Source organism: Sebastes umbrosus, chromosome 10 (genome assembly GCF_015220745.1).
Source record: "Sebastes umbrosus isolate fSebUmb1 chromosome 10, fSebUmb1.pri, whole genome shotgun sequence".
Lineage (NCBI taxonomy): Eukaryota > Metazoa > Chordata > Actinopteri > Perciformes > Sebastidae > Sebastes > Sebastes umbrosus.
The window spans coordinates 25658040-25683419 of record NC_051278.1 but is presented as its reverse complement, the minus strand read 5'-3'; the positions used below and the strand labels follow the sequence as shown (position 1 = coordinate 25683419).

Here is a 25380-nt window from a genome sequence, read left to right as displayed (position 1 = left end):
GAACTACAGTACACCTGCATTACAAATACATAGGCTACAGTATGCAGAGAGTAGTATATTACAGACAGGGCCAGATTAACCCATTAGGAGGCCCCGGTGTAAAAATCGGGCCTGACTGAGCCCCCAATTCCTCAGTAATTCGTTTTGATTGAGTACAATTTTATTTAGTACAATGCACTGGGGCCTCAAGATTATGTATACAGGTGCTACCTTAAGGTAACCTATTATTTCAATTTATATTGTGATTTTGTGGTTTCTACGGTGGATACAGTGAAAACAAACAAATTTGCAATTAATTAAAGGTATGCTACAGTGTGTAGGATTTGGTGACATCTAGTGGTGTGGTTGCAACCAACAGAGTACCCCTCCACTTACTCCTCCCTTTCCGAGACTGTGGTAACGTGAGCCACCGAGCGCAAAACCGTAGTAACGCCGTTCGCCTCGCTCAGACGCCATCCTTACCATAATAACACTACTTCAGGAGCAACGGAAGTCAGACGGCGGCTGGCGGTACCACGGTTTTGCACTCTGAGGCTCACGTTACCGCAGTTTCACAAGCGTGTCGGAGGACTACGGTGACCTTCAGGTAACGTGAAAACATTAAATGCTCTCTCTAGAGCCAGTGTTTGGTTTGTCCGTTCTGGACTACTGTAAAAACATGGCAGAGCAACATGGCGGACTCCGTGAAGAGGACCCGCTCCCTATGTAGATATGAAGGGCTCATTGTGATTTTGTGGTTTCTGTGGTGCATAAAGTAAAAACAAACACATTTGCAATTGATTAAGTTACCATAAAATAATTGCCAGTGAACTTGGAAACCCGCTTGGTAACTCAGCCTTGATAACACATGCTTGCAGTATGCATTATGTAATACCAAAAAGCAAATGTTTACCATGTTCGTCATATTAGTTTAGCCTGTTGGCTTGCTTACCTTTGGAGACATTTCACTCAAAACCACAAATGTCAGAGGAAACGTCATAGGATCACCTATTTCATTACAATACATTGTCTGGGATCAATGAATATCTGTACAAACTTTAATGGATGAGTGGATCCATCCAGTAGATGTTGAGAAAACTTTGACCTGCTGGTGGTGCCACGGGAAAAGTCAGCATGACTTCTGGGGACCATGACTGATATCTGTACAAAATGTCCCCTTAATTCATGCAATAATTGTTGAGATATTTCAATCAGGACTAAAGTGGTGGACCGACATGTTGCCATCGCTACAGCGATGCAACTAGTGTGACTAAAAACACACATACATAAATACATATAAAACAAAAACCCACAGGTCTTTACGGTGCAGCAGAACTACATTAATTTAGACATTCACTGGCCTCAGACTTATCCAGGTTTAACCCCAGGGCCTACATCACAAAAATGTAGTTGAAAGTCAAGCGATTAATCACTTCTCACTGGGAAATCACTCACAATCACTTCATAGCGTGCAGTCGCTTTATGTTCTCCCGTCTTGAGCTCTCTCAGAGTGGGTGTCAGGGAGAGAGGTAAGAGGTGTTTTAATGGCGAGAGAGAAAGAGTGCACGGAGAGGTGAGAAATGAGTAGTTTATTGGATGGCATTTGAGATCGGAAAGATATAATGGGATGAGGTAATTTGTTAACACTGGCAAAAAGTGCCACACGAGGGGTGGCATAACCACACAAGGGCCTTCACAGGGAGACACACTCGCACACACACACATACACGCACGCCACTCAAGAAATGCACACGTCAAACCAATTAGCAGAACCAGCCGTCCGTGTGTGCATGTTTGTGTATGTAAATTGTGAACTCTGCTGCCCGGTGCCACTGCATGTGGCTGTTGAACACGTGCCAGGTCGTAAACACTGCTTGCCTGGTGCCCAACCACAGATGTCATTTCAATCAGCCTTCAGTCAGGCTGAAAAAATAAACCTGGAGGTCCATACCTGTGCGATTACATTCTCTAATTATAGTTTGGAGCGGTACTGTAACTCCGAGATGACTTAACGAGACGGGCCCTCGGGGTGTTGTGAATGTAATTATATCCTGACAATTAATAGGCCCGTTCCTCAGAGAAGAGTTTGTTACATGATGACGTACCTGACCGTTTTTAGCTCGCCAGGGAAGCCTTTGAATTGTGACATAATTACAAGGGAAAACATGATATACAAGGATGATAATTATCCCCAAGCACAGTAACAGTAAGTGGCATTGCCTTTTATGATACATATCAAGGAAAAAGTTTATATTTCTCCTCTGAGGGCCTGCTACACAGTGTAAACGTGGGCTATCCTCGACCAAGGAAATTCTAAGTTGACTAACACGCATACAATTTTGACTAATCGATCAGTTGATTTAATCAACAGATCTGAGTTTTTTCCACAAAGAATCACACAAAAGCACCACTTTAAATCTTGTGTTTACCAGATATGTGCTCATAAGTTTCTTGGAAATAAATCATTCAGCATGAAAAAAGCATAAAAAACAACTAATCGACTAAAGAAATCTTTGTCGACTAAGACCAAAACGACTGCTTTGTCAACCCATCAACTAAGAGGGTGCAGCCCTAGTAGTGTTTATCATTAGCTGCTTGATGAAAATAGGAAACACCTTGGACCTGGAGTGCATCATGTTAGGCCACAGCTATGGAAGTGTTGTTTTATTCCGAGAGGAGGCTTGATCTGTTGCTATAGTAGGCCTATACTGGTTATGCACACACACTAGCAAAGCAACACATATTGCTGGAAAAAAGGAGAAGGTAAAGGCTAACTGGGCATGCATGTGAATAGCAGCAGCAGACTAATTAACAAACATTAACGTCAAATTCACACCAGGTAGCGGCGAAGTGCGGCTCAGCGCAATAATACATTTTTTTCTGTGGCCGGCAGGCGTATTCATTTGTTTCAGGGGGGAAGAAATTCTTTGTAACATAGGTCAACATGTCACAGGAATCACAAGATCTGTTTACTGATTGGCTGCGGGTCCTCTCTGGCCACACTTCGCTGCTAAAAGTTAAACTTTTCTCAACTTTTGTTTGGCCGCACTGCACCGCAGAATTAAACAGCCGCAGCTTGTTGACCTCGGGGCGGCCGCCGCAGCTTTTCATAGACATTACATGGCAGCTCGCCGCAGGCAGCACTTTGTCGCTGCTCTGGTGTGAATTCAGCCTAAGAGAAGCACATTTGAAAAGGACATTTTTTACAACCTGGCAACCCAAATCTTCTCCTTATTAACAATCTAGCACTGATCTATAAATCACTAAAAATGATTTAATAATCGTTGATAAAGCCCTTAGTTATGGCTTAAAGTGTGACTGCAAAGTCTTGATTCTGGAATGATGCAGGGCGACTCGACACGCTGGGCTCTGATTGGTCTAAGGAGAAGCAGGAAATAGTTGAAGGGAGATAATCCTAAAAGGATTAGGGCTTCCTCACACATATGCTACCCTCTCCTTCATACCTAGCTGCATTAAAGGACAGGTTCACAGTTTTTTAAAGTCTGTCTTAAAACAATAGTCAGATGCCAATATGGACACTGACATGGGCTTGCTGTAATCATTCCTTTTGTTCATATCAGCCATTAAGAAATCAATTCCTTACGGGCTTTCAATGTAAGTGGTGGGGGACAAAATCCACAGTCCACGTTCTGTGTAAAAATGTATTCAAAAGTTCATCTGAAGCTAATGTGAGGCTTCAGCAGTCTGAGTTAGACAAATCAAGAGGCTATCTTCCAAAATTAAAGTCTGATACTTTTCAGTATGAACTTCCCTGCCTCGCTGCCCAACAGTGGCAGAAAACAATCCAACAAAACATGCAGAAAAGACACAGTTTCACAGCTACATCTTCTCACTTGCACCCATTGCTCCCAGACCACTTCCATCGCTCCCGGCCTGTCAGCTCACATCTGCCGAGGATTTTCAAGCCTTTTCATAGTTTCCACTTCCCTGCCATCCCTCCCAATACAACAAATTGAGAGAGGACATGCTGTGTGTGTGTGTGTGTGTGTGTGTGTGTATGTGTACTGTAGGCTATGTGTGAGCACATGCATGTGTGACAGCGATGAAGACAGGCAGGTGAGGGGGAGGCCGAAGGTGGGCGCGGGCTGTTGACGTGCCAGTCAGTAATACTTTTCCTCAGGTTGAGGTGTGCTCACTGGGAGGGTGTGTTGCTGCTGGAGAGCTCTGTAATGAACAGGAGGCTGGCTCTCTGCCTGATCAAATTCCACCACAGCCTCATATCTATCTTGCCTTCCAAAAATGTTCAGCATACCAGTGGGTTTTATTGACTTGTCAGAGCAGACAGCCGAGTGCAAGCTCTGCCTTGTAAGGTGTGCAGTTAACAGGTTTCTAACGCAGGAATGTCTACTGATGACTTTTTTATTTGTGATACCTTTTTGTGTTTTTAGCTCAAATTGATGGGACAGTGGCTAAGACAGTGGTAAACTGGACTTGATCATGTTGGCACATGCTCCTATATAATGAACATGAGTCTAATGTGAGCTAGCCCCAGTTTGTGTCTCTCATGTATTGCCAATACATTTCATTCTCAGAACTATCAGTTTTCAGAAATAATATCGTTTAACAACACTTATGACTGTTCTGAAGATATTTCCAGAACCCTCAAAGACTCTTCAAACCACCTGGATGGAAAAATATTTAGTCTGCTTCTCGATAAAAAATATTTTTAAACCTGCTTCCCAAGTTAAGCATATAATAAAAAATATTCTGTCTCTGCTCCTGCTGCTTCGATTTTGATATGTTGTCCATTGTGAGTCTGACGGTGCAATATTAATACGATGGAGTACTCTTTTAATTAAGCATGAACCCCCCCAAAGAAAATCTGATTATTATATAGTGTAAGTCTATCATTTTGTCACTCTCCAATATTTCACATTTTCATATAAAATAATTTGGCCTGTCATTTAATGATGTCATTAGCGATAGTGATTAATCGCAAATTAATCAGACATTTTTTATCTGTTCAAAATGCACCTTAAAGGGAGACCTGTCAAGTATTTAATACTCTTATTAACATGGGATTGGGGAAATAGCTTTATGCAAATGTATGTATATATTTAATATTGGAAATCAATTAAAAACACAAAACAATGGCAAATATTGTCCAGAAACCCTCACAGGTACTGCATTTAGCAGAAAAAAAGCCCAACAGGCAACAACAGCTGTCAGTGTGTCAGTGTGCTGACTTGACTATGACTTGCCCCAAACTGCATGTGATTATCATAAAGTGGGCATGTCTGTAAAGGGGAGACTCGTGGGTACCCATAGAACCCATTTACATTCACATGTCTTGAGGTCAGAGGTCAAGGGACCCCTTTGAAAATGGCAATGACAGTTTTTCTTCGTCAAAATTTAGCGTAAGTTTGAAGCATTATTTTGCCTCTTTTGCGACAAGCTAGTATGACATTTTCTAGTTTTATATGATACCAGTATGTTCACTCTAGCTTTAAAATTGAGCCCGCTACAACCTCCGAAGGATCGATTGCGTTAATGTATTAAAGAAATTAGTGGTGTTCAAACGATTTTGCGTTATTATTGCATTAACTTTGACAGCCCTAAAGCATCGCCTTCATATTTTTCTTGTGTTGTACAAAAAGAGCTCGGACAGCTAAGACATATTATATCATATCCACTACCTGGATCAGAAATACTGCAACAAGTCTTTTTTTTTTATTGTGCAGTGGATGGAGTATTGTTTCATTCAGGTGGTTTGAAGAGTCTTTGAGGATTTTGAAAATACCTTCGGAAGAGCGTTAAGGGTTAAACAACCTGCTCAAACATCATTGGGTATTTATTTTTCAGATGCATAGGTCTGTACTGAAATGTAATGCTGCTATATGAGAGGCACAAACTGGGGCTGAATGCAAAACTCTACAAAACATCTTCCTTCCTGAAAAGGCCGGCCTGTTCGTGGTATTTCCCACACTTGTGCAGGATGTGTGCACACATTGTTACTGACTGGAAAGCGTGGCTTGACTTTCACTGGTGAAACTGAGTCAGGCAAAAAGAGCTATGGTAAAGTGCCAATGCTGACAGATGCTACTACAGGATCTGTCTCATAATGAGTTTAGCCTCTCTCTCTCTCTCACTCTCTCTCTCTCTCTCTCTCTGTCTTTCTACTCTTTCCTCTCACCCCCTGTCCTGCAAATACAGTTAACTGCATGACCATCCGCGATGAATGGCGGTTAACAGCTGCCTCTTTTTTGATGGTTGCCTGTGAGAGCATGTAATTGCATTTGGCCCTGGGTGTACATGCACTCATTAAACCAGTGTCAGTGCCCATTACATTCCACAGCAGCGCAACTCAGGTGCAGAATGCAAATCCCAGGCACGAAGACAGCGCTCTGTGAAGGCTTCTGCACCGAGGACTGAAGGCCTCAGCTCAATGCAAGGCCACAAGAAAGAAAGAAAAGAGTTGCATTGATTGTTTTTAGAGTAAATTTACCTTTCCAAGTCACATGAAGTGTGATGAACACAAACAAAAATTATTTTTTCTTTACTCATTGTCTAAAAACTGGGTAAATGTTATGAAATCTAAAATAGATACTAGCAAAAAACACAGCCAAATATCTCAGTATTAGTAGTAGGAGGATGTGTCTTGCTGGAATAATTTAGCAGGTCCCAGTTGTTAGGGCTCAGAGAGGATAAGATCTGCTATGTTGGGACCTGATCCACGCTGGGATCAGATGTAGAATTCCAAAAATGCCCATCCACATGCCAAGATCCAGTGTTGGACCCCCTTTTGTTTTGTTGAACCCATCTTATCTCTTTGCATATTGTTCTGGTATCTCTCCCTAAAAAACATCAGGAAGACAAAACATTTTTCAATGAAATTCATCTGAGCACTCTCTAACCTGATGTGAAGGAGGGCGGTGGTCTCTCTGAGCCGAGTTTGGCGGAAAATAAACCACCAGATTCCTCAAAACCACCAAAACAGACCTAATGTTCCCAGTGGCTTTCAGGTCCTATATCCATCAGTTATTGTGATACGTCACGTCACGCTGTGTCCATTGTTATGGCCGGGGCCTCTCTGCTGTGTGAGACAAACCATCAGTCATGTAATGCCCGGGAAGGTGCAACTGTCTGCCTGAACTCCACAATAACACTGCAGAGACAAAGAAGACGTGACATCTCACACAAAAGACTCAGTAATGGACATTAACTCCTGTTGCACCGCTTGTTTCTCATCACAATATAAGGTGTCAGTGCATGCATGACTTATGAGACAGAGCATAAAAGCTGAAGGTAATTTAAGCAACAAAAAAAAAAGATGAGTGATGGCATTATTTGTTTGGGGCCCCCCCACATGTCAAAACACTGCAGATGTGCAACATATAGCCTATACTGCGGGTGCAGCCTGACACCTAGTGGACAAACTATGCATGCACACCCATGTGTCATATTATTATCATCATCACCACCACGCCCAGATACATCCAGGTAAAGATTTCATGCATGAGAAACACGAAATCTGCCTCTGAGTAGCAGACAGCTGCTCATATTTTTCAGAAAAAAATAAAAATCAAACATTACTGGAGGAACAATGAGGGGGTGCAATGCAGCAATTGTCCAACAGATGGCAAAGTCTGTCCAGTTTGCAGTGTGACACTAGGCCTCACCCTTGAACTAGGCCTCTCTCTCTCTCTCTCTCTCTGGACACTGTTTACCACATTGTCAAAGTCAAACACACCACATGGAGTAGTAAATCACTGAGCAGTTGAACCACATATTTCCAGGTTAAACTTAGGAAGCTGACACATCCAAAACAAAAATATTTATATTATTCCAGCAATAATCAAGCAATTCATTCATCAAGTCCCACTATACAACCTTAATATGTCCTTAATTAGTATGCTGCATGATGAAATAGCTCTGGCACGCCCTATATAGTTAGTCAGCTCTGGCCTAAATCTGACCAACACTGTTCCAACTGTGTGCTTAAACTGTTTTCTGGTGACTTGAATAATGAGCTATAAAGAGGAGACAAAGGGAGAGTGTGTGTGTAAAAGAGAGAGAGAGAGAGAGAGAGAGAGAGAGAGAGAGAGAGAGAGACACACAGAGAGAGAGAGAGATCCCTCCATCCTTCCTGGTGGGAGGTTTTTGAGATGCGCTGCGCAGACCCGTCCACTTCCGACGCATCTTCCTGGACTGCCCACCTCTCTCTCTCTCTCTCTCTCTCTCTCTCTCTCCTCTCTTCTCTCAGTCTCTCTTTCCTCCTTTTTTTCTGTCTGCCACTATAGCCTACCTGAGGGGAAGTGTGCACACAAAGCCAACAAGAAGAAGAAGAGAATCTGGCGTGTCTGTCCGGCTGGTGGGGCCTTTGAGCGCGTAATGCTGCGGTAAAGCGGGCCGCTGTCGGCGGTGTGTTTCCAGGGGATGTAGAGGAGAGACTCCTGGAGGACCGTGTCTGCTCTGCTCTGCTCTGCTCTGCTCTGCCCAGCCTGCTGCATCGCTGAGCGGCCTGCGAAGCACCACAAGATGTCGACCAGAACGCCATTGCCCACGGTGAACGAGCGTGACACCGAGAACGTGAGTGCTTGTTATCCACAGAGAGACGCCGGTGAAGGGGATAAAAAAATGACTCTGCTAGGTGGCTATTTGGTGCACTGGTTTGGTGCAGGTTTACAGCTTTTTTTGTGGGGGTATAGTGTTGCAGAGCGACTCCACCATTGAGTCTTTTATTCTCTGACTTGAATAAAAGCCACAGAGCCTAGAATAAGATAGAATAAGAGGTGCAGTTCTGGTTATATGTCTGCCCTAGTTTTCTGGACACAATCCGGCTAGCATGCACATAACGCACTGCGTCAGTATGCTGAGCTTTAATGGCACACAGAATGAATGTGTGGCCTGTGTGAGAGGAAAATGGTCCACTCGTGCAACCAAGGGGGGGTATTTTCTAGTCCACAACGTCAATATTTAGGGTTAGGGAGGGTGGGGGTAGAGGATGTTGCCCTACTTTTCAATGGCAACGCTTGGTATAGCATCGCAATGTGACATATCCATCACCTATTGGGCCCTGGTGTAACTGCACGCTCAGTGTGCTGAAGAGGAGGAGGAGGAGGAGGAAGAGGAGGAGGGAGCGTGTTATTATTCACCATTCTGCTGCCACGACTCTGATACAGACATGTATTTATTAATAACAAGGCTAAAGAAATGGCTTAAATGGCTCATTCACTGTGTGGAGGAATGTTTATGAACGGCCATTGCTGCACACACACTCACTCACAAAGCATCATCATAGGAGCCAAATGAGGACTGCTGGATGGAGGCTGCTGCTGCTGACAGGCTCTGACATATCTAGATTTTTTTTCCTGGAAACAAGACTAGACACAGACTAAAGCCTCCTTATATTATATTGTGTTACAAGCTGTGGAAACAGCTGGAAGCTTTTTAAAGGTTATTCCCAGATTTAAAGCTGCAGTGGGTAGAAATGGAGCAAGTTATTTGTATAAAATGGTCACTATATCCTGACAGTATAGTGCATGAGACAGGTAATCTGAAGTCTTCCGGTGTGCTCCTAAGGGCATCTGCAAGATGAGGACAGACTGAAGGAAAACAACCAATCAGAGCCGAGCTGGAGCCTTGCTGTCTCTGAGCAGATGTCAATCACTCGGAGTTCAAACGGTCAAACTAGGCAGCGCTGATCAAATATGAATCAATATTCTGTTACTGTAATGACTATATCTCGCCTCAAAGGTTTTCATAAACATCTTGTAGTGTACTGTTTAGCTGTAAATGAGAAAGTTTGTGACCCGGCAGCCATCAGTTGAGGAAATACCAAGCACCGCCCACCAGCCGGAGCACAGCCAATCGGAACGCTCTCTTTTTGAAATGGCCTGTGATTGGTCAAAGTCTCCCGTCAGATTTTTTAAAGCCTGAAAACAGAGCCATGAGGAGGTGCAGAAGTCTAGTTATCTCTCAGAACACTTGAATTACAATATGATGAAAGATTGTTATGAGATTTTTGCCCAATGATGCCAAAAACATTCTGCTTACTCAAGCTTTAAAGATAGGGCTTTTATTTTGGCTCTCCATTTCAGTGTATTATTCATCTTCAGGTCATAACATTTGAATTTGTAAATGCATTCCCAAACTTCAACCCTAATGATATCAGCTCTCTGGTCATTCTCTGCCAGTATTCAGAAATGCATCAGCGCTAATGTAACAGTCTAATGCTGCTTTAGGCCTCATAGACATAGACTATTAAAGCATTGCCTGGCAGTAGCCAGCCAGCCTAGCCTGCCTCTGCTCGACTCCATCATACAGCCCCAGGGCCCACTAGCAGCTGAACTGCATTGCATAACAGCTTATTACTCAGAGAGACAAGAGGCTTTAAGTGCAGCAAAATAGAAGACGCTCTCTCCTGGCTTTCTTATTTTATGGCTATATATGTGTGTGTGTCTGCGCAGGATGGTGTGTGTTATTTTTTTTAGTGTCTGACTGCCCTGAAGACATAACGCCAGTGGTTGGAAGTTAATGGATGGGTGAGTGAACCAAACTTTGTGTGTTAATCAAGTTCTCCAAACCACCTGCTTGTCTGGATGCTTCTCGGTTAATTTTCAGAATTTGGAGCCAGGCCAAGAGTGTGTTTTGTGTACACGCATGAGTGCGTGAAAGATGAACTGGCCACAATGACAGGTCTGATTTAAAGTTGATGGAAAGTCACTTTAATGTTGACGTTTACCAGCTGCAAATATAAGAAAGACAGTGCAAGCTACACAAATTTCTCTGCAATGGAGATCTAAAGAAGGGTTTTGGTGCATTAGAAACAAGGATGCTGACTTTGACTGGCATCTAGTCAAAATTTCTCATTGCCTTCCACACACACACACACATACACACACACACACACTTTGACACTTTGGACTGTTTGAATCCTGCAGCGTAGCTCTCGCTCTGTCAGGATGTATGCTATGCTACTGTAGCTGAGGGTGATGCGCACCCTGCAGGGTGTAGCGTTTCCCCCGGTGAAACGGGAGCAGGGGAGCCTGGGTAACCAGACCGAGGCTTTATTCTCTGGCTGGCTGGGTGTGGTGCTCAGGAGCAGAGGATCATGGGATCTCTGACCTGGACTGACATCAGCAGCTGTCGTGGAGGAGAGGAAACAGACCAGCAGGGACTGCGCGCAGCCTGTGCCAGCGCTGTACTTATAGCAAGCTGTTCCTAATTCACCTTCACATGCTATATCACAGGGACACTTGTTGTTAGCGGGTTTGACCGTGGAGCCGGTAATATTGTTATAACTCTTGACTCTGTACGTACGGCACATTTCACAAAGTCAAAGGAGTTTACTGTCTTTTGTTATTGAATCTTGTCTTGTGGCTGATGAGGTCTTTTGGAGGTTAAGGGGTCACAGAGGGAGAGGAGGGAAACTGCCTCTCTCCCACACAGTTCCTCTTTGGGCTTACATGCAGGTGTGTGTTTGCATGTAAATGTAGTTACAGTATACAGTATATGCACATACATACATGTAAACATAGGATCTCCTTCTTGAATCTGGATCTAGGTTAATTGGGTTCATCTCTGTTTGCACAGCGAACATCCACCCTTTGGCACACACTAAACCTCCACTGCAGCACTCTGCTGCATTGTTTGTGTGCAGCCAATGAGTGTGTCAAAAAGCCAGAGAGGTTCAGGGACTTGTAGTATTGGTGTCTGTATAAATCAAAGTTCCAGTTAGGGAATGAGGATGTTGCTGATTTTGACATGTGTGGCTTTTTTTTCCCGCAGCACTCGTCGGTTGACGGCTTCGTTGAACCCCCGGTCCCCCCGACGAAGTCTGCGAGTCGCCACAGCCTGCCGCGATGCCGCAACTCTTTCACCTCCACGGAGGAGCACCCCCATATTGGCAATTACCGCCTCCTCAAGACAATTGGGAAGGGGAATTTCGCCAAGGTTAAGCTGGCACGACATGTCCTGACTGGACGAGAGGTGAGACAGGTTTACATTTTTATTTTCTCAATCATTTAGGTATTTACTGTTTTGTCCATATCAATACATCCCAAAACCTACGTCAGCCTCATTCTTTTATTGCTACATGTTAATAATTAGGGCTGCAACTTACTATTACTTTCAATATCGGTTAATCTGCTGATTATTTTCTCAAAAAATGAATATTAAATGTCAGAAAATAGTCAAAAATGTCCATCACAACATCACCAGGTTGACATATTACTTGTTTAATCTGACCAACAGTTTAAAACCCAAAGATATTGAGATATTAGATTAAGAAAACCATCAAATGTTCATATTTGAGAAACTTGAACCAGTGAATTTTTTTGGCGCTTTTGCTTAAAAAACAATTGATTAACTGACTGGTAACAAGCTCTGGTAACAAGCTCTGGTAAGCTCCAGTAAGCTCTGGTAACAATGCAAGAAAGCTCCTTAAGGTCATCTCTCATCTGCTCATTTCTCATTTGAGTTATGATTTTATGCATCCACCAGGATAACAAAGTAAAGGTGTCATATTTCTTTGCTTCATCAACTGTTTCACAGAGAGATTTTTGCTGGAACGGATATTTTGTATATGAGAGACGTTGATTTGCTCCAAGTTAAACCCAGTTTTTTGGCCTGTTCTGACTCTCTGGGGAATGAATAATCTCCCGTCGTGACAATATTGTACTTGACCATGTTAGTTCTCCCCGGGTCAGGTCAGGTCAAGCTGTCTGTTTTTCTGCCTCTCTCACACAAACACAGTCATACACTGCTGACCTGTCAGAGTGATAGACATCTTGCTTTGGTATGTCTGTAATTAAAGCTCCTGTTTCCCTAAGGAGAAAACAGTGACCTGCTATCTGTTCGCTATCTTTCACTCTGCAGGACCGACAGCCCTGATCCACCTCAGATATCCTCTCATGTCTATTTATTAGCCACTTGCATCTTTTAATCTTCTGAGTTTCATTATGTTCTTGGTCATATCAGAGCATGGAGGGCATGGATATCCTCCCAGGTCAAACCAGTAACAGTTTGATCCACTCTGCGTCCTTTAATGCTAATGTTGAACAGGCATATTGGTTATGCTGCCCACTGTTTGCTGAGAAGGTCAGCCGCTGCTCTGTGTGCCTGAGTGCCCTTGCTGGCTCATCAGAATGCAAAGACATGGATCATAGTGAGAGAGAGAGCGAGAGCGAGAGAGAGAGGGAGAGAGCAGGTGGAAAGAACATAACCCACTAAAAAACAACACTATCTGAGCTCGAGCCCAGCAAGTCTCTTACAGGCAGCTAAAACAAAACAAAAAGGTTTACCTCTGTAGAAAAACATCAAAAAGAGCTCTGTGGAGACAGAGCAGCAGTCACTTCTAGGTGACAGTGTCCTCTATCTACTGAAGAGGGTGACTACACACTGACACACATACACACACCCTGACACCCTCACACACACACACACTGACACACACACACATATGCTCAGCTGCACTGATGGAAACATTTGCCTCTACCATATGCCCTCATCTCCCAACCACTAAGGAGGGGCGATGTTTTGTAAATTATATGACCTCATCATGTTATTGTTTTACAGAATTTTGTCAAAATTAGTTATTCCAAAAATACAAAAAAAAGTTTTACATGTGAAGAGTTTTATCTAATGTAATGCGTAACAGTGGAACAGAGTTAATTGCTTTGACGATCAATTTGATTATTTGATATTGTCATATTATGATATATACACTGCAGCAGTATTAGGAAAAAAAAGTATGTTGACTACGGCTACAACTGGCGATAATTTTTGGTATTGATTAATTTGCAGATTGTTTTAATAATTGAAGAACTTATTGTTTTGTAAAGTAAGGAAATTGTGAAAAAATTAATCGATTATCAAAATAATTGCCCATTCATCTTTCGTTGATCAACTAATCGATTAATCGAACGTTTTAGCTCTGGGGCCGTAAGATAATATCGATACACTTGAGTATCGTGATATTATGGGTTGTGATACTGTATCAATAGTCAAAAACACTATTGATTTTTTATTAATAGTTTACATGCAAATATTCGTGGCAGACGGCGGCTCAGATTTCACAAAAAGTACCTATGATGTTGGATGTTACCGGGACTTTGATCAATACAAATGTTGAGCCCACTGTTCTGATTGCATAAAAAAGTCAACTTTTTTTTTTAAACTCAGATTTTATGCGTTTATATTCTTTATACTTTTAGTTTTCCTAAAATCATATTTAAAAAATCAATATATCACCTTGTTTACAGTATCGCAATATATTGAATCGTAACCCCTGTATCACGATACGCATCGTATCGCCAGAATCTTGCCTATACACAGCCTTATTCAACTCTAATGTTGACACATAAGAGGAATTTGACCCCGGCAGCTCTTTATGCACTCACACCCACAACAAATGTACTGAAAGACCCAAATATAGACATACAGCTAAACAAAGACAACAAAGATGAGCAAACATGAACATACAGATGTTATGTGGCAAGTAGGTATGAAAACTAGATGTAGTAGATCCAAAAATCAAACATCTGCCTTAGAGGACTTAAAAAGCTGTACGACCCCCTCGATCTTTCGACCCTCAATCTTAATAAGAAAGAACTCAATGTGCACATAGATTTTGTACACATATGAAGCATGTATTGTATATGAAGGTCAAATTGTTGCTGTATACTGTGTGTTCAGGCTTCTGTATGCACTGTAGTGTAAAGAATGAAACATTTTGTATGGGTTATAAGTTACTCTGTATACAGAGATAGTTAATGTGTGTCTATTGATGGATAGAGTAGGCACAATACTAGCTAAGAAATACTTCTGACAGTCAAATAATATTATGCACATTTTATGCATATTCATATATTCTAGCAACAGTAAGGCCTTTCTTTTCTGTGTATGAAATACGACCTTGTGCTCTGCTACAATAGTTCCCTTCAGTGCACAGACTTCATGACCCTGCGGTCATGTAAAAAGAGCTGTGGGGGAAATCAAAGTGCACAGGAACATGTAACGCTCTTCAGCGCACAAGTGATGCCATGACTAAGTCTTCCCCTCCGGCCGAATATTCACGTGTACGTGTTTGAAATGCGCGCGCGATCACAAGACCTGCATACGGTGAAGAGCATATGGGCTGCGTGTTACGAACGCGCTGAATAATTAACAGTGATGCACGTTGCCCTTCTGTCACTGTGGAACTGAATTATTCACCCCTCAAATCCATTAGACAGAAAACAACACACTCACCCACATGCACACAGACGCTGGCATATGATGTGGTGCCATCCGCTCGTTCATCAAATCTCTCGATCTGAGAACAAAAAAGGGAAATGTTGGTACGGAGTAGCGTCTGACTCATGCGAAGGGAAGTTGGAACAATAGAGTGACACACGAGGACAGCTCCGACACCTGCAGGCATACGTCGACGCACATGCACGGACACCCATGCACGCCTCCACCTGAGTTTTGTCCATGACAGGAGGAAGCAGAGAGGAGGGGAGTGATGCCTGTCTGTGCACCTGCCCACCTAAGATGGGCTGCAAATAGACACCACCTGCGTACTGCGTGTCTACACACAGCGAGCCTCTCTGCGGTCTTTCACTCCGCTCTCTCTTCTACCTGCTAGACTCTCAGCCACCACAGTGCAGACATTATGGAGTTTAGTTTACAAGTTTGGTTGAAATTAAATTGTATTACAGGTTTTAGGGAAACCCTGCTCGGGCTGAATAACCTGCATTCTCTCCACCGTGACTCAGCATTTGCTTCCTGGTTTTCCCCCTTAACAAGCTGCTTGGGATTAGATCCTGAGTCTGTATCCACTGGAGCATAAGCTCTCATAAAGCTGGAGTCACAGCAATGCTGCTATGATAAATCCTAAATAATGCTATCATTAATTTTTAAAGGCAGTTCCTCTCCTTCCTCCCTTCTAAAAAGAGGTCAGAGGTCAGGGTTGCAATCTGTGTCAGAATCTTATTGAACAGCTGAACATACAGGAGGACAAAAGACAAAGTGAGCTAAGTTTACTCAAGTCTGGAGTCTTGATAGTTTCACAATGCAACACATTTTCGAGATAGAGGACCTGTTGCTGCTGCTTACTATTGGGCAAAAAAAGAGAAAAAGCAGCAGTCAGTGGTGCAGTGGCTCCTGATTCAGCTCAGAAATAAAACAACTAATACATCCTTGAAAAAAGATTTCACTAGGTGTTTGTCAAGTTTACAGTATTTGCTGTTATTATAAAATGTACTGTATGTTTTCTGCAAATATCAATACCCGTAGTTTCTTGAGCTGTATGTTGCCAACATAGTGTATGATGAAAATTAGTACCAAGTTTATACTTAATACTGTCAGTATGTTGTATAGAATGGAAAACCTTTAATGCTTTGCTCAAGAGCCCGTCATCACAGCCTTTATTCCATAGCAGCCTATAGAGTTGAGATGCTGATAAGAAATGTGGAGGGGTTGATGACATACAACAAAAGGTCCACAGCCGGAGTCAAACCGGGGACGTTGTGATTATGCTACATAGTATGCATCTGTGACCACTAGGCTACTTTTTAGCTGCAAAATGTCCATTAAAAATTTTAGCTATACTCAGTGTCCCATCCCGCACGTTATACTTATGGGTAACACTTCATTTTAGAGGTCCGCAAATTTCATGGTAATTAGGTGATAATTAGCAAGTAACCTATTTGAAATTTCTTTGGAATTACTGCCAAATAACCCCAATATTTACCTCAAAATGTATCAAAAATTACATTTATTATAAACATAGTTTAAACATTATATGCTGAAATAGCATATAATTGTTAAAATAGGGCCCTGAGGCTTGAGAAGCGGCTGTGCGCTGCTCTTCATCAGACGTGGAAAACCAAAACATCTCACCATTGTGTGAATTATTGTCTACACAAATGTAACCTGGTAGCTATTGTAATGATTCAGGGAGTTTTTTTAAAGAAATTTCAAAGAAGTTCTTCTGCTAATTATTATCTATTTACCAGCAGACATGGAAATAAAGCATATCATTTTAATTTTGTATTCTTTTCGTGGAAATGTATTAAATAAATTACCAGCTATTTATTACTGCTTTTTGGGAAATAGAGGAATATAACTATTAAGTAATGTTTATGATAGATTTAAAATAATAATAATAAAAGTCCCGAGTCAAGTCCCAAGTCAAGACCAAAAGATCAATTTTGAGGTAAATATTGGAGTAATTTGGCAGTAATTTCAAAATAATTTAAAATAGGTTACTTGCTAAGTATCACCTAATTACCATGAAATTTGCGGACCCATGTGTTACCCATATATGTTATATACAGTACTAATTGGCAATGGAATATTATATTGGAGCAGTTTATAGGTTCCCTGCTGTTGTTCCTCTGAGTGACTTGCATGAGGATGCACACGTATGTGTGTGACGCGATCATAGGCGATACACTCTATGGGCAATGCACAGTCCTTCCGATGGTTTCACACTTAAAAGGTCAAAAGGTGGCGATAACAGGACAAGATATGCTGCAATGCGTCGTCAAAGGGAGGGAAGAAGAAGACGGCTAGCTCAGCTAGTAAACATGGATGTAAAAATAATGCTGGATTTAGAATACTTAAAAAGCAATTGTTTTATGAGGCTGGAAATGCATTCAACATATTTGTAAGAGCTAAGGCTACACACAATGTGTTTTAGTGAGTAACAAAGAATGTAACCATAACTCCACAGGGTACCTTTCAATATAAGAAATTATCATGCTAGGCTATAACCTACTGTTTATGCAAATGTTCAATTCTTAGCCACATTAAAGGTCAAAGGTCAACTTTATTATCCCACAAGGGGAAATTTATGTGGTCATATACACGTCTCATAAAATAACAACATATAAAAACCTAACATTTCCCAGGATCCTCCGCACAGCGCAGTCCCATGCACACTCCCCCCCTCCAGCACACACACACACACACACTAGCAGAACATCCAGTACAGTACCGCTAGTACAAAAAATACAGCCTCCACAATATAAAATATAAACTCTATACAAAGTGCAATCCGACAGTCTTAGTATACAGAGAAACACCGTCCAAAACAGTATACAATAGCCTATAGGGTGGGCTATAGCCTATTTACCTCTCGTTTAGAAGTCTAATTGCCGTCGGCACAAAAGATTTGCTATACCTCGTTGTTCTAATTTTTTTCTGCAGGAATCTGCTATTTGATCTGCTACTCCTCTTGAATTTCTGATGGAGAGGATGGAGAGGATGGGTAGGATCGTTGAGGATCTGATCTGCTTTTTTTAGAACAAGGTCCCTATACAGCTGTGCTGCAGACACCTGATCGATCCCAATGATCCTGCTTGCTGTCTCGATCATGCGCTGCAGTTTGACATGATCTTGAGCACGCATATTACCAAAGGTGCAAATTAGACCAAAAGACAGAACGCTTTGCAAAACAGTATTGTAAAACATTTGAAGAATACAACGTTCAACTCTAAAATGATTCAATTTCTTAAGAAAGATCAGCCTCTGTTGTAGGTTATTAGACTTAGTGCTTTAGTTCTTAGTACTTTGTGCACATACACTGAATTTTAAGGGGTCATCGATTTCAACTCCAAGGTATTTATAACTTGAGAGCCGCTCAACTAATTCTCCTTTAATCATTAAAGGCTAAGTTACCTGGTTAGCATCACCATTGTCATTGTGAGCATGTTAGAATGCTGATGTTAGCATTTTGCTCAGAGCACTGCTGTGCTTATGTACAGAGCCAGCTACTAGCGTGGCTGTAAACTCTGTTAGCCTATTAGCCAGGAGTTGCTCCTCCTTTTTAGTTGCGAGTTATATTATGGAACAACAGTGTCCCTTTACACCAACGCCACACTCAAAAATAATTAAAAACATTTAGTATGCATGCTGGTGTTTTTAAGTACGTGTCACTCAAAATACTCAAAACATGGTAAGAATCGATATGTAGACAATTTCATTGGAACTGCGTCACTATAAAACAGCTCGGATCTGAGTTTATTTCTACTGACATTAACAAACACCACAGCAGAGAATAAACACCAACACATTTTGGATGTTTAACACTGTGAAATGGTCTGTAAGGACACAGTTGAAGAGTCTAAACTCCCCTTGAGGCCTATAGAGGCCATGCAGCTCCACAGTGGGCCTTCCTCAGAGCCCTGCGCTCTTTTTAAAGAGGCTGAAATACAAATTTTTGTAGTAATTGCATTTTGGTTAGACCACAAACTGGTGGCATTCATATTTGTTTAGCCATTCTTATTAAAACTATAATTGTTGAATCATTTTTGTGCAACATCAAACGGCCATTCAGTGTAATTACATTATATTGTAAAACTACTCCGTCAATCTCCCATCAGCATTAATGTATGAGCTCACTGGTGGTGAGTCTGCAGTGTGGCTCAGCTAGTTGCTTTGTGAAAGCTGCTGAGCTCTCAGAAAGCCAGGGGAGCAGGTCTGTTTCAGTGTGCACTTTGGGGTGATTATTGAGATGGATGGTTCAGACTGCTGCCTAGCAAGTTTTTCCCAGCCAACAGTAGATCACCGACCCGCAGAGCCATATATTGTATCATAACACTGCCCTGGCTGCCACACAGGGACAGTCTGTGGATGCATTTACATGCTGTAGCCTATACAGTAAGTGCTTAGGTTCTTATTTGATATTCATCATCATCAACAAATACATCTGCTTTTTTATCTTTGCCAATCAAAAGGTTCATCTCTTCAGAAATTACTGAATAGAAGAGCTTTAAAGGGACTATTAGTAACTTTCAGAAATGCTTGTTAACAGCGACACCTGTGGCCGCTAAGTCAACGAAAGTCAGCGTCGGGCTCGCGCTTGCGCGCTCTACATAGACATGAACGAGCATCGCTCAACACAGTGAGGCGACACACGTCTCTCCATGAATCACTGCTGATCCTAGTGTTGGCTTTTCCTGCTTCAGCCTCCGGGGCTGAAGCAGGAAAAGCGGTTCGGTGCCGGGGCTGAAGCAGGAAGAGAAACGTTATCGCCTCCCGACTGCGCCCTCAGGAAGACACTGGCACCCGGTCGGAGACGATAATGTTGTTTCGCTGCGGAGCCCCGTCACTTCACAAGACACGGGAAACCTCTGTTGGTCTGGAGGAGCTGCAGCATTTATTTCTGCACAAACAGTCCACTGTACATTCACTAGATATTCTCAGAGGTACTAACTCTTCTGCAGTGTGGAGTGAGCGCATATGAACGTGTAGAGGTGGAGTGAGACAGCGAGAATGCGCGCAGTGTGTGAGTGAAGACAAGCAGGCAGAGGAGCACAGACTCCAGCCACACGCGAGCGCGCATATGCGTGCGCACATACGCGAGCGCGCATGGGATCCCGACCCGGTAGATTTATATGTGTAAGAAGTTACAAACAGTCCCTTTAAGGTGTGTTCAGATTAACCGATTCAGCCGTGACATGTTTTGACAAAGCTGCCTCACAACAGAATAGTGAAATAATGAGGATAGTAAAGATTTCACTGTACGACACACATAAACACAAATACAAAGCTTGGATTAGTTTTGACATCTTGTTATCTTTTATCTCTCTCTCTCCCTCTTCCTTTGTTCTTCTGTCTTCCTGTCTTTTCTCTCCCCAGGTGGCGGTGAAGATTATAGACAAAACCCAGCTGAATCCCACCAGTTTACAGAAGGTGAGTCAGTGTTATTTACGGCCACATGGTAACATTAATGTCTTGGTTACAGCGCTCATGGTTTTTCCCGTTAGTCATTCCCGAGTTGTCGCCGCTCTTGTTTCTTTGCTCTTTGAACTCAGGATGTGCTGTTTTACATAATACAATCAGATGTAGTCAGGAGAGACCACAAGGCTTGTTTAATCCAGGCCCCCCGCCGCCCCCCCTCTGGCTTTCTGTTGGTATGTGGTTAGGAGCAGCTAAAAATACGCCCGCCTGCCTGTTTGTCACTTACCCTTGCCTAGCAGTCATAACCAATTACACCGAGGGACCGTTTCCTGATTACTGGGTCCAAATCCAGCTCTTTCTGCTGATTAAACACACACAATCCTCATGGTAGATTACACCACGTGGAAGGAAAGCGGTTGTCGTGACAGTGTGAACAAGCGTCACCTACTGTGAGTCCCGAAATAATGCAGGTGGCCGACAGGAATTCTTTTTCGGCGTTCATGGCGTTATTGTGGCATGGCTCACCATAGCTCATCTTTTAACTTTGGTGTTTCGTGAAGGGTAAACAAATTGCTAAGCAACCACTTTGGTGACTCATTAGACTGTAATAAAGGACCATTATTACCACCACACCTACATAGAAGGCGGTCTCGATGGTCCTCTTGGCCATGATCTCTCTGCAAGCCGCCAGGGTGAGAAAATATTGCTGCAGCAAGCAGTCTTAATGGCAAAATAATAACAACAATTAGCTTCCCCAAATGTCTGCCATCCCACATTTTTCAGAGTGGAGTGAACTCAATGAGTGTCACTGGAGGAAATGAGGTCTGGGCTAATCAAACAGGCTATAATTGTGAGACAATTTTGTTCTAGCCTACTTGTAGATGTGTAAAAACAAGACTATCGCGTTTCTAGCATGATTCTGCTCCCGACATTGTTCTCCACGAGCCAATCTGTATTTGTGTTGGATCTTAATGGGATCCGACTGCAATTCTTCAGCAAATCAGTGCGAAGACGCCGTGAGAATTTCAAGCTCCAACTTCTGTACTCATCTAATCTGACTGAGATAAATGTCATTGTGCGAGCTCTTTTGTTAAACAGCCTATTGTGTGGTTTTCTAATCTGCACACGCACAGTGGGGTGATGAACATTTAGAGGCATTGTTTGTGTGTGTGTGTGTGTGTGTGTGTGTGTGTGTGTGTGTGTGTGTGTGTGTGTGTGTGTGTGTGTGTGTGTGTGTGTGTGTGTGTGTGTGTGTGTGTGTGTGTGTGTGTGTGTGTGTGTGTGTGTGTGTGTGTGTGTGTGTGTGTGTGTGTGTGTGTGTGTGTGTGTGTGTGTGTGTGTGGCGTTAGCATTCTGAATATCAACTCACTTCACCAATTTGAGTCTTGTGTAGGTCATGAGTGGTTACGTACACGCCCGATGGGGTCGGGTTGTCCGCTGCCCGGTGATGGGCAAGGCAGACGTATCATGTGAGACTGCAGACCAATCAGGATCTCTCTGATCAATTATTCAGTGAGCCTTTCAGATGTCAGCTGCAGTAGACCTGAGAGGGTCAATATGGAGAGGAAGTCTTATGGCTTTACATAGGGGATGAGCTATTATTGGCGTAAGAGCATGTATGAACGTTGATGTTGGTGTTTGCGTGTACACGTGCATTCATATGTTCAATCTGGTGTGTGCTTTTGTATCTATATCAGAGAGTAAAGACATGTTTATCTCTGTATGGTGCTTGTAGTTGTATACTATAATGTCCTCTGCTCTGCACTATAGGTTGCTGTAATGGTATACAGAATCTGCAATGCAGAAGCTGGTCTTATAATGCAGCAGTCGTCTCCTGGATTGAATCGATTGTCTCATTGACTCAGAGTGTCCTATGCTATCCTTGTGAAAGCTCTACTATGGATGCATTAAAGGGAACATCCACCTTAATCTAGTTTTTGCTTGCTTTCTCTTGTGACCTTGGATTGGTCAAATAATATCTGGGAAAAATGAAGCCAATCAGTGGTTTTCATTCCTGGTGTTTGGGGTTCGTAGTGCAGCTGGTTGGCCAGATAATTGCAGTTGATTGCAATGATTGTCAGATTGGATGGCTAGAATAAAAAAACTATGGGTCCAGAGGACAAGAACTAAAAACCACTCTAATTTAACAAACAGACTTTGAGGATCTACAGAAGCACGGTGGATCATTCTACCCTCCAACAATCTTCATTTCAAAGTATTTAAATTCATAAAAAATATAATAAATATCTTCCCTTTTTAACTGGAAAATCGTACTTGGTACGGTTTACAACTTTGGTGTTCAGTGACGTCAACGTCTCAGTAATTTCAGCATCTTTCCACATGCTTGTTTTGTTCATGTTTAGAAGTCTAGACTGAATTTTACTATGTTCCCTGAGGGTGTCCCCATCGTGACATTCACCCTGGGAAAGTAGCAAGAAAATGTAATAATGAATGGATGTAGAATTTAAGAAATCCATCACAAATTCGCTTAAGATGATTTTTTTTCATGGTAGTTCTGCAACACCGTTTCTTGGACAATAAATCATACAACAGTGTACATTTTTATGGTCTTATTAATAACATTTTTATGTAGACTAATATATATATTTTTAAATAAAACATCCACAGAGCTTTTGGAAATGTGCCAAAAAAAAATGATATGGCTTTTCCTGAAAAAAAAAAAATATATGGATTATTCATTTTAAAAATTTCGGCGTGTCCAAAATGAATGTTTTGTTTATCTCCGTGGAAGATATCTGACGTTCAATTCGCACTTCTAACAAGGCTTGTGAGCCAATAGAAAAACAACGTTGGTATCTCTGGGTCATCAGTTAGTGTGGAAAAAACGGATAAATGGCTGAGATTGATGGTAAATGACTGGCAATGACTTGTTGTGAAGTGAATACAATGGAACAGGGGAGGGAGAATGAGACAATGGCTATAGTGGCTAATTATTTATTTTCAGCATGAAGAGCAGAGGTTGAAGGATTCTTTGGTGCATCTGAAAATGTCTAAGATGACCTTGTCTCCTTCTCTTGCTCTGCTTTGGAGTTGATTAAATGTTTTGTACCGACTTCTTGGACACTATAAACTGTTATAGTGCTGTTTTTTATTTGTGACCCTGTTTGTTTGTCAGCGTGGGGTGCGTGAGGTTTCAGTGGTCTGATCTGGCCGCGTCACTCCTCCACTCGCTGTTAGCGGCGACTCTTTCATGTTAGCCCGTCAAAATGCCACCGATCTCGCTCTTTTTATGGTCTCAGAGGAGCCAGGCTGTGGGAGCACCATCTGGCACTGCAGGCACAGCCAGCGCACTGGCAGATCCTATACAGCAACACACACACACACACAAGCCTGCATGACACACACAAACATACACAGGAGATCATTTGGTTTATGCAGAAGCTAGCTCTAGCTGGCAGAACCTCTGTTTTTTTGTCACATTTGGCGACATGTCACGCACATGGATGCATTCCTGTACCTGTGTGCAGCCATTAATTCACTCATATAGACATGCAAACATCCTCTAACTTATCTCTGAGGAGGTTTTAGAGTGGGCTTCACATCGCAGAGACAAATCCTAAAATATCTGTTTTTATCACTTGAGCTTATCTTTGTCATTCTGTTGTTTCCCTCCGATTATTTAATTTTAATAAGAGGTTAGCGGAGGCCTGAATGAGTCATGAGGCTAGAATGAGGCTCTGGTCTGTTCCTTTATGGTCCACTCTACTCTGGTGTGACTTTGTGGTGGTTTCAGCGTAACAGGAAATGAGGTCAGCTGAGCTTCCAAAGCACCGCCTTAGATCCGCCACAGGAAATGCATCACATGTCATCTGTGGTCAGGGATGTTGACGTTGTCAGGGTTTTTAGGCATTTTAGCCTTAAAATAGGCCTCTCCGTTAATCCCCTCTCTCACTGAGCAAACACTGCTCTCATCCCAACCATCCCGTCCCATCTCATCGCTCTCTGTCTCTTCCTAATCTGTAAATAAGAGTTTTCATCGCTTCAACAATGACAGCATCAACAGAGTATTAAAGGTTATATAATCGACCAGTCGGACATGATAGATGTGCCGTTTCAGACTGAATTAAAGCCTGTTGCTGTTAAAATGGGAGACACATTTGGGAAAGGTAGAGCCGTGACGCAAAACAGGCCGCAGAGAGTGAAGAGAGTAAATGAAGCGACAGAAACACTGGCAGCCTCTCCGAAGATTAAAATCTCTTTTCTCGATGTGGCGCGGAGCCACGGGGCTAACCTCCAGTCTTACTATCTTAGCCTATATCTGAGAGTGACAGTTCTAAGGCGGTCAGAAAGCATTCAGAAACAACACTCTGACTCTGACTGTATTTTCTGCCAGTTGCAAAAAAGCCCACCACGGGGGTCAAGCTCTCTTAATGGCTGTTGTTTATGTCTGTCTTGCGCCTGCCACTCTGCATTAGCCAATGAAATGCTGTGGAGCCCATGGGCTACAGGAGCTTTGGTCTTGCTCGGATGAGTGGAATGTGATGGGACAGACAGCACTGTTGTCCGAGGTGAATCATGAAACAAATCAAATGTTGAGGCCGCTAAGATATTCATGCATGTACATGTTCATGGACGTTTTCAGGGCCGTCGTGGCTTCGACTGCGAGTTAAAATGGGCTTCTTCTTTATAAAAGTGAAGCTGTGCATTAGTGGTGTTAATGGTGGAGAATGAATATGAGGTGGCGCAGAGAGAGACAGAGACGGCGGTTATTTTCAGCACCTCAGGAGTCGAGGGCGGGACAGGACA

At 42.6% G+C, this 25380-nt stretch overlaps 1 protein-coding gene across 2 annotated transcripts in view; it reads left to right on the top strand.

The window, feature by feature from the left end:
• The first annotated feature begins 8137 nt into the window (after positions 1-8137).
• Positions 8138-25380, top strand: part of LOC119495603 (serine/threonine-protein kinase MARK1-like) — a 34356-nt gene continuing 17113 nt past the window's right edge. The window contains exons 1-3 of one of the 2 annotated variants that reach the window (XM_037782253.1): positions 8138-8529; positions 11731-11931; positions 20572-20625. In XM_037782253.1, coding sequence (XP_037638181.1) covers positions 8479-8529; positions 11731-11931; positions 20572-20625 — 306 coding nt within the window. In that variant the 5' untranslated portion in view covers positions 8138-8478. The remainder of the gene's footprint in view (positions 8530-11730; positions 11932-20571; positions 20626-25380) is intronic. The other variant, XM_037782254.1, reaches the window with a different exon arrangement.